General features: G+C 31.6%; 2 protein-coding genes across 2 annotated transcripts; both read right to left on the bottom strand.

Annotated features, from left to right (window-relative positions):
* Positions 1–77: 77 nt before the first annotated feature.
* On the bottom strand, positions 78–5,329 carry LOC105669159 (dentin sialophosphoprotein). The gene is made up of 3 exons (XM_067352989.1): positions 3,428–5,329; positions 2,149–2,885; positions 78–1,964 (listed from the first exon to the last, which is right to left on the bottom strand). The coding sequence occupies exons 1-3, from the start codon at positions 3,964–3,966 to the stop codon at positions 871–873; spliced, it is 2,370 nt and encodes a 789-aa protein (XP_067209090.1). The 5' UTR covers positions 3,967–5,329; the 3' UTR covers positions 78–870.
* Positions 5,330–5,466: 137 nt separating this feature from the next.
* LOC105669207 (Ionotropic receptor 8a) lies at positions 5,467–12,866 on the bottom strand. The gene is made up of 16 exons (XM_012362040.2): positions 12,365–12,866; positions 11,694–11,846; positions 11,078–11,281; positions 10,776–10,942; positions 10,445–10,636; positions 10,055–10,225; positions 9,720–9,917; positions 9,220–9,444; positions 8,941–9,040; positions 8,478–8,655; positions 8,159–8,342; positions 7,536–7,657; positions 7,300–7,447; positions 7,010–7,179; positions 6,517–6,638; positions 5,467–6,318 (listed from the first exon to the last, which is right to left on the bottom strand). The coding sequence occupies exons 1-16, from the start codon at positions 12,447–12,449 to the stop codon at positions 6,038–6,040; spliced, it is 2,700 nt and encodes an 899-aa protein (XP_012217463.1). The 5' UTR covers positions 12,450–12,866; the 3' UTR covers positions 5,467–6,037.
* Between the last annotated feature and the right edge of the window lie 438 nt (positions 12,867–13,304).

Below are 13,304 nucleotides of genomic sequence, written 5' to 3'. Positions count from 1 at the left end.
TTCATCGCCGAGTCGCGCCACTCGCCGTCGTTCACCACTCGCCGTCCATTGCTGTTCGCCAAAATAGCTCGTGCTTATTTTAACATTTCGATATATACGAAACCACGTATCTTGTATTACTCACAATATTACCAGCTATATGTCGAATACTTAATCAGCAATTTGATATGCATACACAAAGATTATATTTTAAATTATTTAAAAGCAGTTACACATGATATGAACGCAAGTTTAAATAAAATACAGTTCTCAAAATTTTATATATACCGCTTTGCAAAATTTCTATCTTATCTTATTTTGCATAAATTGATTTTTACTGTTACGACTTTTATCGCTTTTTTTTTTTAAATACAGACTGCATAAAAATTGCTTTGTTGTATTCTAAGCATAGGATATTCAGATAGAAAGAAAACAACATTTAGACTACTAAAAATTATTTTGTATTGTGAGATGTTAATTAGAGATAGAATGAAAGAACAGGATTTTTGCCAATTGAAAGAAAATTGACAATTGTTATGAATAAATCTCACGGACATCATCAGTTCTGTGCTTGCGACTATCGTTTGTAGATTCTATTAAATGTGATACAGACATAATGTGTATATGTATATTAAAAACGTTTTTTTTTTATTTTATAGTAAAAGTTTTTTAAAATCCTTATTGCATTTATATCTTTATCTTCTGAAGAACCTTCGTACTATAAACTAAATAACAAAGATATAACGCTAATGTTTTTAATAAGTCTGCTGAAATATCTCGTACCTAGAGATATATTGCTAAATGTCTAAATCTCTTGAGAACTTGAGGATAAAAAGCAACTAGATATATAACGATAAGAAGCAGCGATAAAAGTGCAAACAAATGTTTAAATTAACGCTGATCGTGGCTAGAAGCCACAACTTCGTCAAACGCCGCCTCATGTTCCGAAATAGTGAACATATACGCTGGAAGAGTCAATCCAAGAACTTTGTCGTATTTGGACCTTGTCTCCGATGTATAATCATATGGTTCAGTCTCTTTGGTCTCCTCTGTTACATTCGGTTTCTCGTCAGGATAATCATTGTCCGGCTTCTCCAACCTGACGTAAGAATTTCCACTAGCAGATGCACTGGGTTCTACCGCAGAATCCACCGTTTTCGAATTTGAGACGATTTGCGAAGTGTGTGCGGTGGGATCGACTTGAAATTCCTTTACCTCGCGAAATGCGAGTTGATCCTTGTCGCCCGGTTCTCGCCCGGTGATAAACACACATTCTTCTTTTTGGAAGCCATCTTCATCAATGCATTGATAGCAAGTCATCTTATCGCGCATAATCTTTTTGCATTTTGATCGATCCTGTTTTTGGAAATTCTGCATAAACTCCTCGATTTGTGCCTTTTTCTTTACTGTGTCCAAATATCCAGTGTCCACCGCTTTCTTCCCTTCTACGTCGTCCTCGGACTTTGTTTCATCCGCCGTTGAAGCTTCATAAATTTGTCCGGGAGTATACTCGTCGTAGGAGCTTGTTGCAGTCTCAAGACTTTCCGACGATTGTTCGCTTTCTTGCGGCACTTGTTGTGACTTATCATTTTTCTGTGGATTGCCGAATGAGCTGGATTTGCTGTAAGAAAAGAGCTTATCACTGGGATGATAAGAGTATGAACACTGTTCGAAATCGTTGCCCGTTTTTGGATCCTTGCATATCGTGCATGTCATCGAGTCTTTCTGAACTTTTTTACAATGTTCCTCATTGATATTTTCGGACTGATGCTCCGAAACAGATTTCGAAGATGGTACCGCTTGGTCTCCGTAATATTTTGGCTCGTCGTCTTTATTTGTTGGTAATTGATAATCACTTAAGCCTTTGAAATAATCGCTGCTGTAGTCAGATAAATCCCGTGACGCGCTTTCGGGATCACTCGCAACTTGAGTTTCGGCTGAAACTCTGTCGGATCTCCGTGGATAAGTGGAAGATTTTATTCTACCTGTATATAACGAAATTATATTAGTGTAAGATTCTAATAACAAAAAAAAAAAAAAAAACAACAGAAAATAGCTATGAGAACGAAATAACTTTTGAATCTCAAGCCTTTTTCTGTTGGTTTTTTCATATGCTATTCGAAATTAAAGTCATTTTAGTAATTAAGGTCTAATGTAACATATGCTTACCCAAATAATCATCAGTAGAATCTGAACTTTGTGGATGATCAGAATCCTTGGATTCCTCCGATGTTTGAGTCTTCTGGTTTGAATCCCTTGTAGAATGTGAGGGCTTATCTGGAAATCCAAAGCTCTTTGATCTGCTGTATTTATACAGCTTGTCACTAGGTTGATAATTGTAGGTACATTTCTCGTAAGTGCCACCATTCTTGGAATCCTTGCATACTGTGCAGATCTTGGAATCCTTTTTTATCTGCTTGCAATCTGCTTGCGAAGGTGCATCTTGTACTTCGTCTCGTTCGTTCGCCGTTGAAGTTCTTTCAGGATAATCTTCGCTATAATAATATCTGGGTGATTCCTCCGTGGCGGTAGAATTTCGATCTTTTTTTTGTCGATTGGATGCTGCGAAATCGGAAGGCTCGGAATAAGAAGTTGATTCGGGATACTCGACGCTATCATTTCTTTGCTGTTCAGGCTTATTGCGGTAAGAATCGGATTTGTCATAGGAGTATGCTTCCTCACGTGGTTGCTTCACATACGAGCACTGCTCGTACTTGCTGTTAGTCTTAGCATTCTGACATACCATGCACACCATAGAATTTTTTATAATCTTGTCGCATTTCTCTCCTTTGCTCTCATGCGCAACCGGCGCATCGTACGTAGCGTCAGTAAAATATTTATCGGTAAACCGATAAGGATCGCGCTTCAACTTTTCATAATCAATTTTGCCTTTCTCCAAGTTAGACCTGTGATAAATATAATCAAAATAAAGTCTATTAATGTAATAATTGCAGTCGCGTATTTATATATTATTGACTGTAATTTATAAAATTTGAGATGATATGATATATCATCGCTAAATTTTTATATCAAGTACAACATGTCATCATTAGAAAATGACATAATGATATATTGCTTGTAAACAGTACAATTTGCACATTTAGCAACATTATTTTTAGCAAATAAAATTGATATCTTTTTGCTGTCCGTATAATAACTAAGATATTTTGATACGATAGCATAAAATTTGCTAACACAGTAAATTTTTTTCCACGTATAATATCATTTATAAAAATTATTTGTTTTTATAAGAAAACTGTAAATTAATGGTAATTTCTATCAAATTTCAATTTAATTAAAAAAAATATATTTTGTGCAAAAATTAAATTAATGATTCGTACATAGCAGATTGAAACTTTTTATCCACTGCATGATTAAAGTGCGTCAATTTTTAACAGATTTTTGATAAGTAATTTTTATATGTCTAAAAAAACTTTAACATCACTACCTTCGATATCTGAAACTAGTAGGCACGGACAGAAAACGTTCCACCTTTGTACTAGCGGATGCCCTCTCTTCTGGATGACTCTTATATAAACAGCGTTCGTACGTGGATCTAGTTATGGGATCTTTGCACTTGTAACAAGTCGTGACGCCTTTCCGTAAACCACTATCTTTTCCGAACGATTTTATCTTAATTTCTTGACAGTGCGCAGTTTCCGTTGAATCTGCCAGCAACTCTTTGCGCTTTATTAAATCCTTGTTAGGAAACGCGTAAAATGGCATCACCTTTTTCAAGTTTTTTTTTTCAATCGATTCTTTCTTGATGCTGTCAATCGGGGAACGCTTAAATAAGCTTCCGAAATGATCTCTGGATAGATCTCGATCTTTGTTTGGTTCATAAGAATCATAGTAATAAGGTGCTATTTCAGAAGAAGCGCCCTCGTAAATGTTATATTGATTGTTCGAAGGACTTTGCGATATATCAGTCAGGTAGCTCAAAGCTTTCATACGCTCGTATTCATAATTTGCATTTACGTAACACATAAGTAGAGTTGATAAAGACAGATATATCTGCAAATATATAACAAAATATTTTATTTAAATCGTGAAAATAATAAGAACAGTGAAAACAATTCAATTTAGCAAATAACGATTTTTGGCATATTTTTCTTAAATTTTCTCAAAATTGTGATATGATTTTTACTTAATGCTTTTTTTTATATAAGTTTTTCATTCTAATAATCGTTTCTCTATCACTTCACTGACCTTGCAACAAGCCATTTCCGGAGTTCATCGATCGCTTTCTATGGAATTTGTGTAAATGGACTTATACTTCCAATTTCAACAGAGAATACCCACAATCCGCATCACTCTCTCATCGAATAATCGCGGTCTTTGTGCGAAATGCTTTTATATAGACTTGATAAACGATCGATATTCCCCACCTAGCATCAATCTCTATTCTTTAGAAAAAGGCAGAAAAATTTAAAGAGTCACTAAGCGTGACACATGCTCCAATCGGCGTGATCGAGACAATCGGCCGATTACTTAAACTACTTTTGCTTTCATTTACGTAACTCAGCGAGAGCTTGCCGGAGTTACGATTCGATGAAAACTAGTAAAAATAATGAGATTATAGAACATGTACAATTACATCAATAAAGGAAGAAAAGGAGATCGATAACTTTTACTAACAACAATCTATAATCGTAATCGTATGCTTTAATGCATTTATATTATATCATATAAATTCCGACGATAAATAAATTATAGATGCGTTTTGTTTTGTGTCAATTTATTAACCATATCCATGACTGCTGATAATTGAATGATTATTTATCAAAAGAGGACTCGACTGTTAATTAGAAACGCAAAAAATATAGCATGCAGGCATCACATAACTATTTTAGGCGAACAAAATTTGAAATAAATAGTAAAAAAGTATTAGAAACAATATCGATCAAATAAATACCAGTGTTTTTACCCTATTTACGGCTTGAGAAGCAAAACTACACAATGTGAAAGTATTCGAAGATCAATGACCGCGCATGTCAATGTATTGTATTTGCGCTATAACGCGCGCAATCAATAATTTATCGAAATCTATTGTATGTGTACATATATATAAGAATCCCAGACATCCTAATTTTACCGAAATAGTCCCAGTTTATTGAGTTTTACAAAATTATATCTTCAACTTCTGATAAAGTTTCAAGACGTTAAACATCGTGATCTTTTTAATTTCTAAAAAATGCGAACTTTTTTGATAGTAAATAATTTTTAGAGTGTCAATATGCCAACATATACTATATATAATATAATATAATTTCATAGAGTAACTACACGTATAATAAAAGAAATAATTCTAAAATAGATACAATTAAATCAGTTCCAATATTTAAAATTTGTTTTTAAAAGTATATTGTTTTCAAAATTTTTAATAAATGTTGACAGAAATATTTTTAAGTATACTTTTAAATTTGTGTGGAAAAGAAGGAGAACGAGATATCCCAGTGTATTGTTTTGAAAACAACGAATCCTTCGTACATATTTATGTGAAATTTATTAATACATTTTTATAATAACACATAAAACCTTAGAAGAAGAAACATATTGTTAAATGCTTTTGTAAATATGTATAACGTTATATTTAATTAAAAACATTGCCTAAGACAATATTATACGATTACTGATGCAACGATCTATCAGTATTTAACTACCTTAATGTAACAAAACATATCGTGTATTCATTAATGTAAGTGCAACATTTTTGTAGAGATATAAAATTACATAAACACAATTATATTGAACAATAAAAAGCAAATATAATCATCAATCGTTTAAATTCAATTCTGCATCCATGCAGATAGTGTTAATATATAGTGTTAATTCAATATTATAATAACAACAATTTGTACAAACTGTCGTAACATTCTTTCAGACATTAACTCAATATTGTAATTCAATTGACTTAAAAACCTAAATAAATAAATAAATAAGTTCGTATAATTATAATTTCGTACTTAAAAAAGAAATCAGAGATATTAAGAATTAAGAATAAACTGTAAAACAAACAGATTTATAGATTTAACAGATTGTCGTTGAGAAGTGTGACTTAATCTTTAAAAGAGAAATGTCGTGGATAAACAGAAATATGAGAAACACGAGGAGTATGATTAAGTTGCTTTCCGAAAATTGCGTCGGTAGGCGCAGGTTTCATTTGAAGCTTTGATGCGATTTTCTGCATAATGATCTTATCTTTCTCGCTATCTTTAATCATTCCTTTGTCCTGTTTTCCTTTCTGAGAAAGGTTGCGCTTACGATAATAAAGAATCTCGCCGGCTAGAGTAATCATTGCTAAAGCAAGTCCAAACAATGTCGCAATAAATACACCTCCTGCAAAAAGAAATAACTGGTTATTAAATGCGGATTAATTGCAAACACTTTTAGTATTCCAAAAAATACTAATACAATTTTTACGTAAATTTGATTGTTTTTTTTCTAAAAATTATTTTTGATATTAAAAGACATTTTTATTTTCTAATTTTTAAGAGACTCACAATGTGGGAAAAATGTAAAAAGGTTGATACAAACCTAAACTCTCTAATGTAATTCCTTCATTGTCGTCAGAATTTGGACATTGTGCTTTCAACGTTTGATTCCAATACTTAGCTGCTAACGTCTCAAAATATCTGTCTTTTTGTAAATCGAGAATCCTAGAAATGTTATTACTTATATTAGATATTTGTCGTATTTTAATCGCATTGTAGTAATAATATTACATTTATGTGCCGTTTGTATCACTTAATCCATTCCTTCTCAACGTAATTATCAGCAGCGATACATATATATATACATAAAAAATGTTTTGGGACACATTATTTTACAATTGTATTGTTATATTAAAAGTAAAGTTTATTCACTATTCCAAAAAAATAAAATTTGAATTCAGCACATTCAAAATTATGAAAAACTTTTTTCTTTTTGCAAACAAATAGATTAATGTAAAACAGTGTAATCAAAAATATCTTATCAGTTGAATGGATTAAGTGCATATGACAAAAAAAGAAAAAACTTGATCAAAGACTTTCTGCTTATTTCTTCCTGCAAATGACTGCCTTGTTGCACGGCAATGGCATATGGTTGTTCGGCAAACACTTCACCCACTTCTGTCAAATTGCAGTTTTTCGTCACTTCGTACTTTATCTCTGAAGAGTCATGAATAAACGCAAACTCGGCATTTTCGCTCTCTATCACCTGAAAAATTTCGACGCATTTGTATCAAATGTTCATTGTTTTGATTCACACTAGAATTTAAGAAAATTAACAGCGTTCTAAGTTTTCTTTCGCCTTTTTGCTTTATTCTTTTTTTTCTACCTTCTTAAAACCTTCTTCAGTAGTTTTTACAGGACCAACTTGAGTGATAGCCTGCAAAATATGACCATACTGTTCCTTTATTGGATAATCCCAGACACGATATTCGACTTGATCACTAGTACTATTTAATGTAATTTCTTTCCATACTCTGTAAACAAATAATGTGCATAATCTTACTCGTAATATTAATTAACAGAATATTCAATAGAAGAATAATGATTTTATTTTTTACACACGTGTAAAGTTTATCCTCGGCATTTTTCATATTTATGAAATACTGATGAGCACTGGAATTAGCCAGAACAGTATAATTTATGCGTGATTGTCTCGCCAACTGCTCCAACGATTGCACGGGTGACTATGTCATAAAATACATACGAATATCAATGTGTGAAAAATTGCATGCTACAACATATCATTTGTTTATCAATACTAGAAAATTTCAAGTAAATGAGTAGTTCGAACAAGTAAATCTCGATATTGAATATCAAATAATTCAAACCCTTCGAGATAAAGTTCGTTGAATATATTCCAACAATTCGAACTGTTCGAATATATAATATATTCAACATATATATTTAATACAAACTTATCTCATTTTTACTCGTTGTGATTCATTATACACCATTTGTCTACCTAATTTCTTTGTAGACAATCGCGTTTTGAATACTTTCTTGTACGCGTTATATTTCGTTTTAAACATTTTATAAATAAACTTTCAAAATGTGCGGTAATGAAAAACCTTAATATTAATATTTGCGTAAAATTAGGCAAAAGCAAAAAGCTGTTTATTTTTTATTTGCAATATACATTATTATTTCAATGCACTTAAATTAAAAGTTAATAAGAGAGTAGATACCTGCATTCTTTCCACGGTAAGAAAGGCAGCCAAGTTTGCAGTAAATGTAGCAAGCATCAGTACAACAAATAGCCAATAAGCTGCAACCAAAGTTCTGCTTGACAATGCTTTCGGAGCTTCGCCACCACCCTGTGGTGTAAAAGATGTTAATGCGAACCAAAAGCTTTCCTTCAATGTAAATTCTCTGAAAAGCAATATTTGTCTGTTAGAGACGGCATTTAAAAAACTAATATAGTGGTTAAGAGTTAAATTATTACTACGCTAATTATAAAATAAATATAACAAACGATAAGCGATAAAGCTATAGAAAGATACGTACCGACACGGATAAGGATAGAGTCGTTTATTATTCCTCGCACTGTATGGTGAATATTTATCCAGTATCCAAATCATAATTCCGGTCAAAGTTAAAGCCCCCACGATGCTAAGCCAGACTTCGAGTCTTAGTACTGTCATGAATTTGAATAAAGATGTTTTACGAACTGGCTTCCTCATTACTGGAAAATAAAAACTAATATAAATCATTCGGATAGTATTCAGCTAACATATCTAACTAAAGCATCGCAAGCTAAAGTCTGCAACTCATTGTGTCAGATCAGATTTATGTGTGTATATATACTACAAAAAAAAAAAAAAAAAAAAAAAAACAGGCAGAAAAAATAGAATAAGAAGCATGCCAAAAATGATGTCATTGTAAGATAAAAACTACTAAAGAGAAAATAGATTTTTTTAGCATACGTACAAAGTACATTGCAATAGTGTAAAGAAAAATAATTGCATACCGATGAGAATACCGGATTGTTCGAAATACGGTGCAACAAAATCGATGACTTCTTCACGTTCCGATGTCATCGTTAATGCCGCCACAACAATATCAGTTTCCTATACAATAATTAGAAAAACAAATATAGTATATTTGCTATAGTAAAAAGTGTCATTGCATATTTTAATTTGCCAAATATTTTTTGCATTACTCTATCAACTACTTAGCCAATGAAAATATAATATTAATAATTATTGTCTCTTTAAATCCATTTGTATATTTAGAAAATAAAACCTACTCCTTTAGCTAGATCGCCTATTAGACCGTTCCATTCACCATTGGGTAATTTTCTGCCAAATTCTTCATCTTCAGGAATAACAAGATCATAATCAAACTGCATCTCTTCAGACAATTTTTTTACGAAATCAATACAGTAACCTTCCCAGATTTCCTTTCCTTCCTCATTCCTACGCATTTCTTGATTTGTCACTGGGTCTTTTTTAAGAACTGTCCAAGGTACTGCCTATGTCAAATTACATGATATGAAATCAAGTTTCGTATAAATTCATGTTTATTGCAACATTATTATCACTAGTAATGCACTAATAAAAATAATCTATGCTTTTAGAAATATAAAAATATTTTATGTAGATAAAAAATTAATTCAATGGAACTGATAAGTCAAATCTATTAATTAAATTAATAAATAATTGTACAATTATTCAGCAATTGATTTGTCGATTCTTCATTCAATGGTACAGAATAAAACAGAGAACTTTAGTGAAATGTGACTCTTACCGGTGCCGTTCCAATCCGGAAGAATCGCCTCGCTGGTTCTATTTTCTGCCCGTCTGCTTCTTTAATTTTTGTACGTCTCGTCCAAGTTGCGAGCGCATCAAGGGAACCACGACTGACTGTTTGTAGCTCAATTTCTGCCTTGTAAGTGATCATTGCCTTCTCTGACCAATATTCGAAAGTATCATTACTATCCAGTCTCTAAGATATAAAAGAGTAAACGCTTAACTTAAATGCACCAAGTGACAATTTTATTTTAAACAAAAATATTTTTTAATATTTTCACACTTAAGCAAACTTTATTCTTTTTTATCAGAATTAATTGGAACGATAATTACTGTCATCAGAATTTTGTTGAATGTTTCCGCTGTAGCGTTCAAACTTGAAGTGGAATTAACGGGTTTATCACATTCACCTGTCTTTGGCCTTACATTTACACCCGCTCTTTGAACGTCGCTCATCAAGCTTACAATTAAGCCGACTAAACGTTTGAAGTAGTAAGGGAATATCTAACATAACATGACTTTTAATTAATTTTCTTCTTTATAGATAACAATCACTTATATTATAAAAATATATCTTATTCCTGAAATAAAGACTTTCAAGTAAAATATCTTTGTAAAATCCATAAATCTCAATCACAGAATTAATCAACGTTTCTCACATTTCATAAACAGTACATTTTTTTAAAACTTAAAATAATTTTTTAATTTATAAAACTAACTGACCTTAAAATTTGCAGGACAATTGCAGGATGCTTCGCCTATTAAACGGCAACAAATATCAGTTTTCATAGTGAGAATGGTATATGAAACATTTAAGTTAAAATCACCGGTGATAAATCGAAAGTCACGATAGTTATTGTCTGTAAATACTAAATTCCAAATACCCTCTCTTTTAACCAGACCTCCCTCTATAGCCTAAAAAAGTCGTTGATATATTTATAAATAATCGTTTTAAAGACATAAAATAGAAATAAATAAACTGCATGTACATACACATATGAATTGAAATGCTAGGCAAACAATTTCTCAAACCTGATATAAATATATCGCTCACCGTTTTAAACAGTTCTTCCATTTTCGGTGTATTAGCATAGATAACATAATAAGACGGTGACGGCCGCATACTTCGTATTTTCGACACGGTTCTTTCTGTCAATTCGTCAATGACTACTAATCTAATTATTGAATTCCCAATAAGATAATAAAGACTTTGATTTAGTTCTAAAATTATTATTACATTATTAATTAGTTATAATATGAAATCCATATTTTTATTCTTTGTATGAAAGTGATGAAATATATACATACTATCAACACACAACTTATAATGACCAATCACTATTAATTTTTATGTACCTCTTTCATCTTCAAAGATCAAACCAACATCTGTAGCATTTTTCATAATTAAAAGATCGTCAATAGCTTGGACATATGGATTTATACTGCAGTCGCCACGTTTGTATATTATGCCTCTTTCATCAGCAATATTTCGTAATTTATCCCAACCGGTCCACGTCATGTCTAATATAATGCTTATTCCTTTATATAGAATGGCACATACTATCGAGAAAAATAAAAAAAGTGTCTTTGCGGATTTTATGACTTTTATTATTGCAAAAGCTTTTAAAATTTTATTTTTTAATTAAGAATATTTAAGTATAAAGAAGTAGTTTCGTATCTTTATACGGAGTGTTTTAAGAGGAAAAGTCGATACTTTGGGAGGTCACAGCATAGGTCATTCTAAGGAAAAAATTCACACAAATGTGTTTTATTCCGAATAATTTCCGAGCTGTTAAAATAAATTTTCGAAAATTGTATCATTCGCATTAATGCAATTTTGCAACTCGTCTGAGAAGATAAATTTTATTTTCAATTCGCGTTCAAACTTGTTTAAGCCGGAAACTTTTGGAATTTACTACGTAGCTTGTAAAAAATAGTTCTCAAAACTTTATATACAAATATGTAAAAATACCTTTTTCAAAACTCGCATCTACATTCTCGCGATTTACTGTAACGGTGGAAACCTGAACGGTGATCATATCGTTAGCAAAATTCCGTTCTGCTTCTGGAACCGCATCATTTAATATACCCAAGATATACGAATCAGCTTCCTCTATTACAACCACTTAAAAGCAGAAAAAAAATATCAATATTATTAACTATATGTCAGGATATCAATGCTGTTATTGTGCTTTCTTGTATGTATTAAATTCTGTTTTAAGAGGTCAATATTTTATGCATAACAGATCTATCTTTACACAAATTCCATTACTAAAAATAATTAATTTTACATAAATATTATATATTTGAATTTCGTATTTGAAGAGACGCTGAATTTTAGAATTTTGAATCGTGAATTTAATATGGCGATTAGAAAATCAGACAATAAATTTTATAAAATGTTTTTAAATTTTTTATTATTTGCAATTTTAATTTTTATTAAATTTTGGCGTTGTAAGGATCTTCAATTTGAAAATTAAGATGTAAATTTTGTAATTCAAGAATAAAAAAATCTAAAAATTATGGAATAGATTTTAGTTTAGCAGACGATGCGACACAATATTGACTCATCGTACTAATATTTACAAAAAGGTAATATTGTTTAGACACTTGTTTTTGTGAATGAATAAACTTTGTACTTACGTAAATTCATTGGTGTTTGACAGATCACAAATGGCAAAAAGGCAGCGAAAATCAATATGGGTAACGTTTTCGTCCTGGTTGACATAGCGAAGTCGATTAAGGTCGCACCGATAAACGAATGATTCTTGTGTCTTGTTTCGGGTAGCAGGTGCTAGGACAATATGAAGTATGGACAGCATAGCGCAATGAAGCGACGATGGTCACGCCTGCGCCGATGTCGGGGACACAACGATTGTTTATGAATATTATATCTCGAAACCTATCGAATATCATGAATCCCTTTACCTGGCTGTGTGGTGCGACTATCGGCCATCGGAGCATCGATTTATTGTGCGGTTTCTTAAAGTCGCGTGTACAACTCTATGCCGAAAGAATTGTACGTCAAAGAATGGAAACGACAGATTTGAAGATGCTATTTGCATATTTTCTACGAATTGCTGCGTTATCTTATAACAATTCAATTAAAAAAAGCTGATTATTCAATTGTTTTTTATAAAAATCTTAAATATAGTTACTCTTCAAAAATTATTTTAGCGTAACAACTATGTTATTGTTAGTACATTCGCGCTGTCATTGTCAATCTAGCAACAATACTATGGCGATCTTATGCATCGTTATTGCGTCGTAATTTATAAACATTATAATATTTGACATTATAATTGTTGACTCGGGTGGATTTTAAGAATTGTTATGATAATGTATCTTGTCACAATAAAAAATAACATTATTTATTATGATGTATCATCAAAGCATAATATGTGCAAACATGGACAGGTTGTACCTACCTGCGTCCCATTAACTGCCCATAGCTCCAAGTTCTTAACAACCGTTAAATAATAAAGCAACGATATTAAGCTTGTGTAAGATGCTACTATGACAAAATGATCGATACGCATATTATTGATTCGCTGTATAATACATATGTCACACATTACATTAC

This window comes from Linepithema humile, chromosome 4, assembly GCF_040581485.1.
Source record: "Linepithema humile isolate Giens D197 chromosome 4, Lhum_UNIL_v1.0, whole genome shotgun sequence".
NCBI classification, from domain to species: Eukaryota; Metazoa; Arthropoda; class Insecta; order Hymenoptera; family Formicidae; genus Linepithema; species Linepithema humile.
This window is presented reverse-complemented; position numbering and strand designations above follow the sequence as displayed.

Coding starts and splice junctions, on each gene's coding strand:
- LOC105669207 (XM_012362040.2), bottom strand. CDS start 12,449: ATGTCAACCAGGACGAAAACGTTACCCATATTGATTTTCGCTGCCTTT. Junction 7,180..7,299: donor CTGAAGAAGGTTTTAAGAAG/GTAGAAAAAAAA, acceptor GAAATTTTTCAG/GTGATAGAGAGCGAAAATGC. Junction 6,639..7,009: donor CAGGAAGAAATAAGCAGAAA/GTCTTTGATCAA, acceptor TAACATTTCTAG/GATTCTCGATTTACAAAAAG.
- LOC105669159 (XM_067352989.1), bottom strand. CDS start 3,966: ATGTGTTACGTAAATGCAAATTATGAATACGAGCGTATGAAAGCTTTG. Junction 2,886..3,427: donor ACTAGTTTCAGATATCGAAG/GTAGTGATGTTA, acceptor TATTTATCACAG/GTCTAACTTGGAGAAAGGCA. Junction 1,965..2,148: donor TTCTACTGATGATTATTTGG/GTAAGCATATGT, acceptor CGTTATATACAG/GTAGAATAAAATCTTCCACT.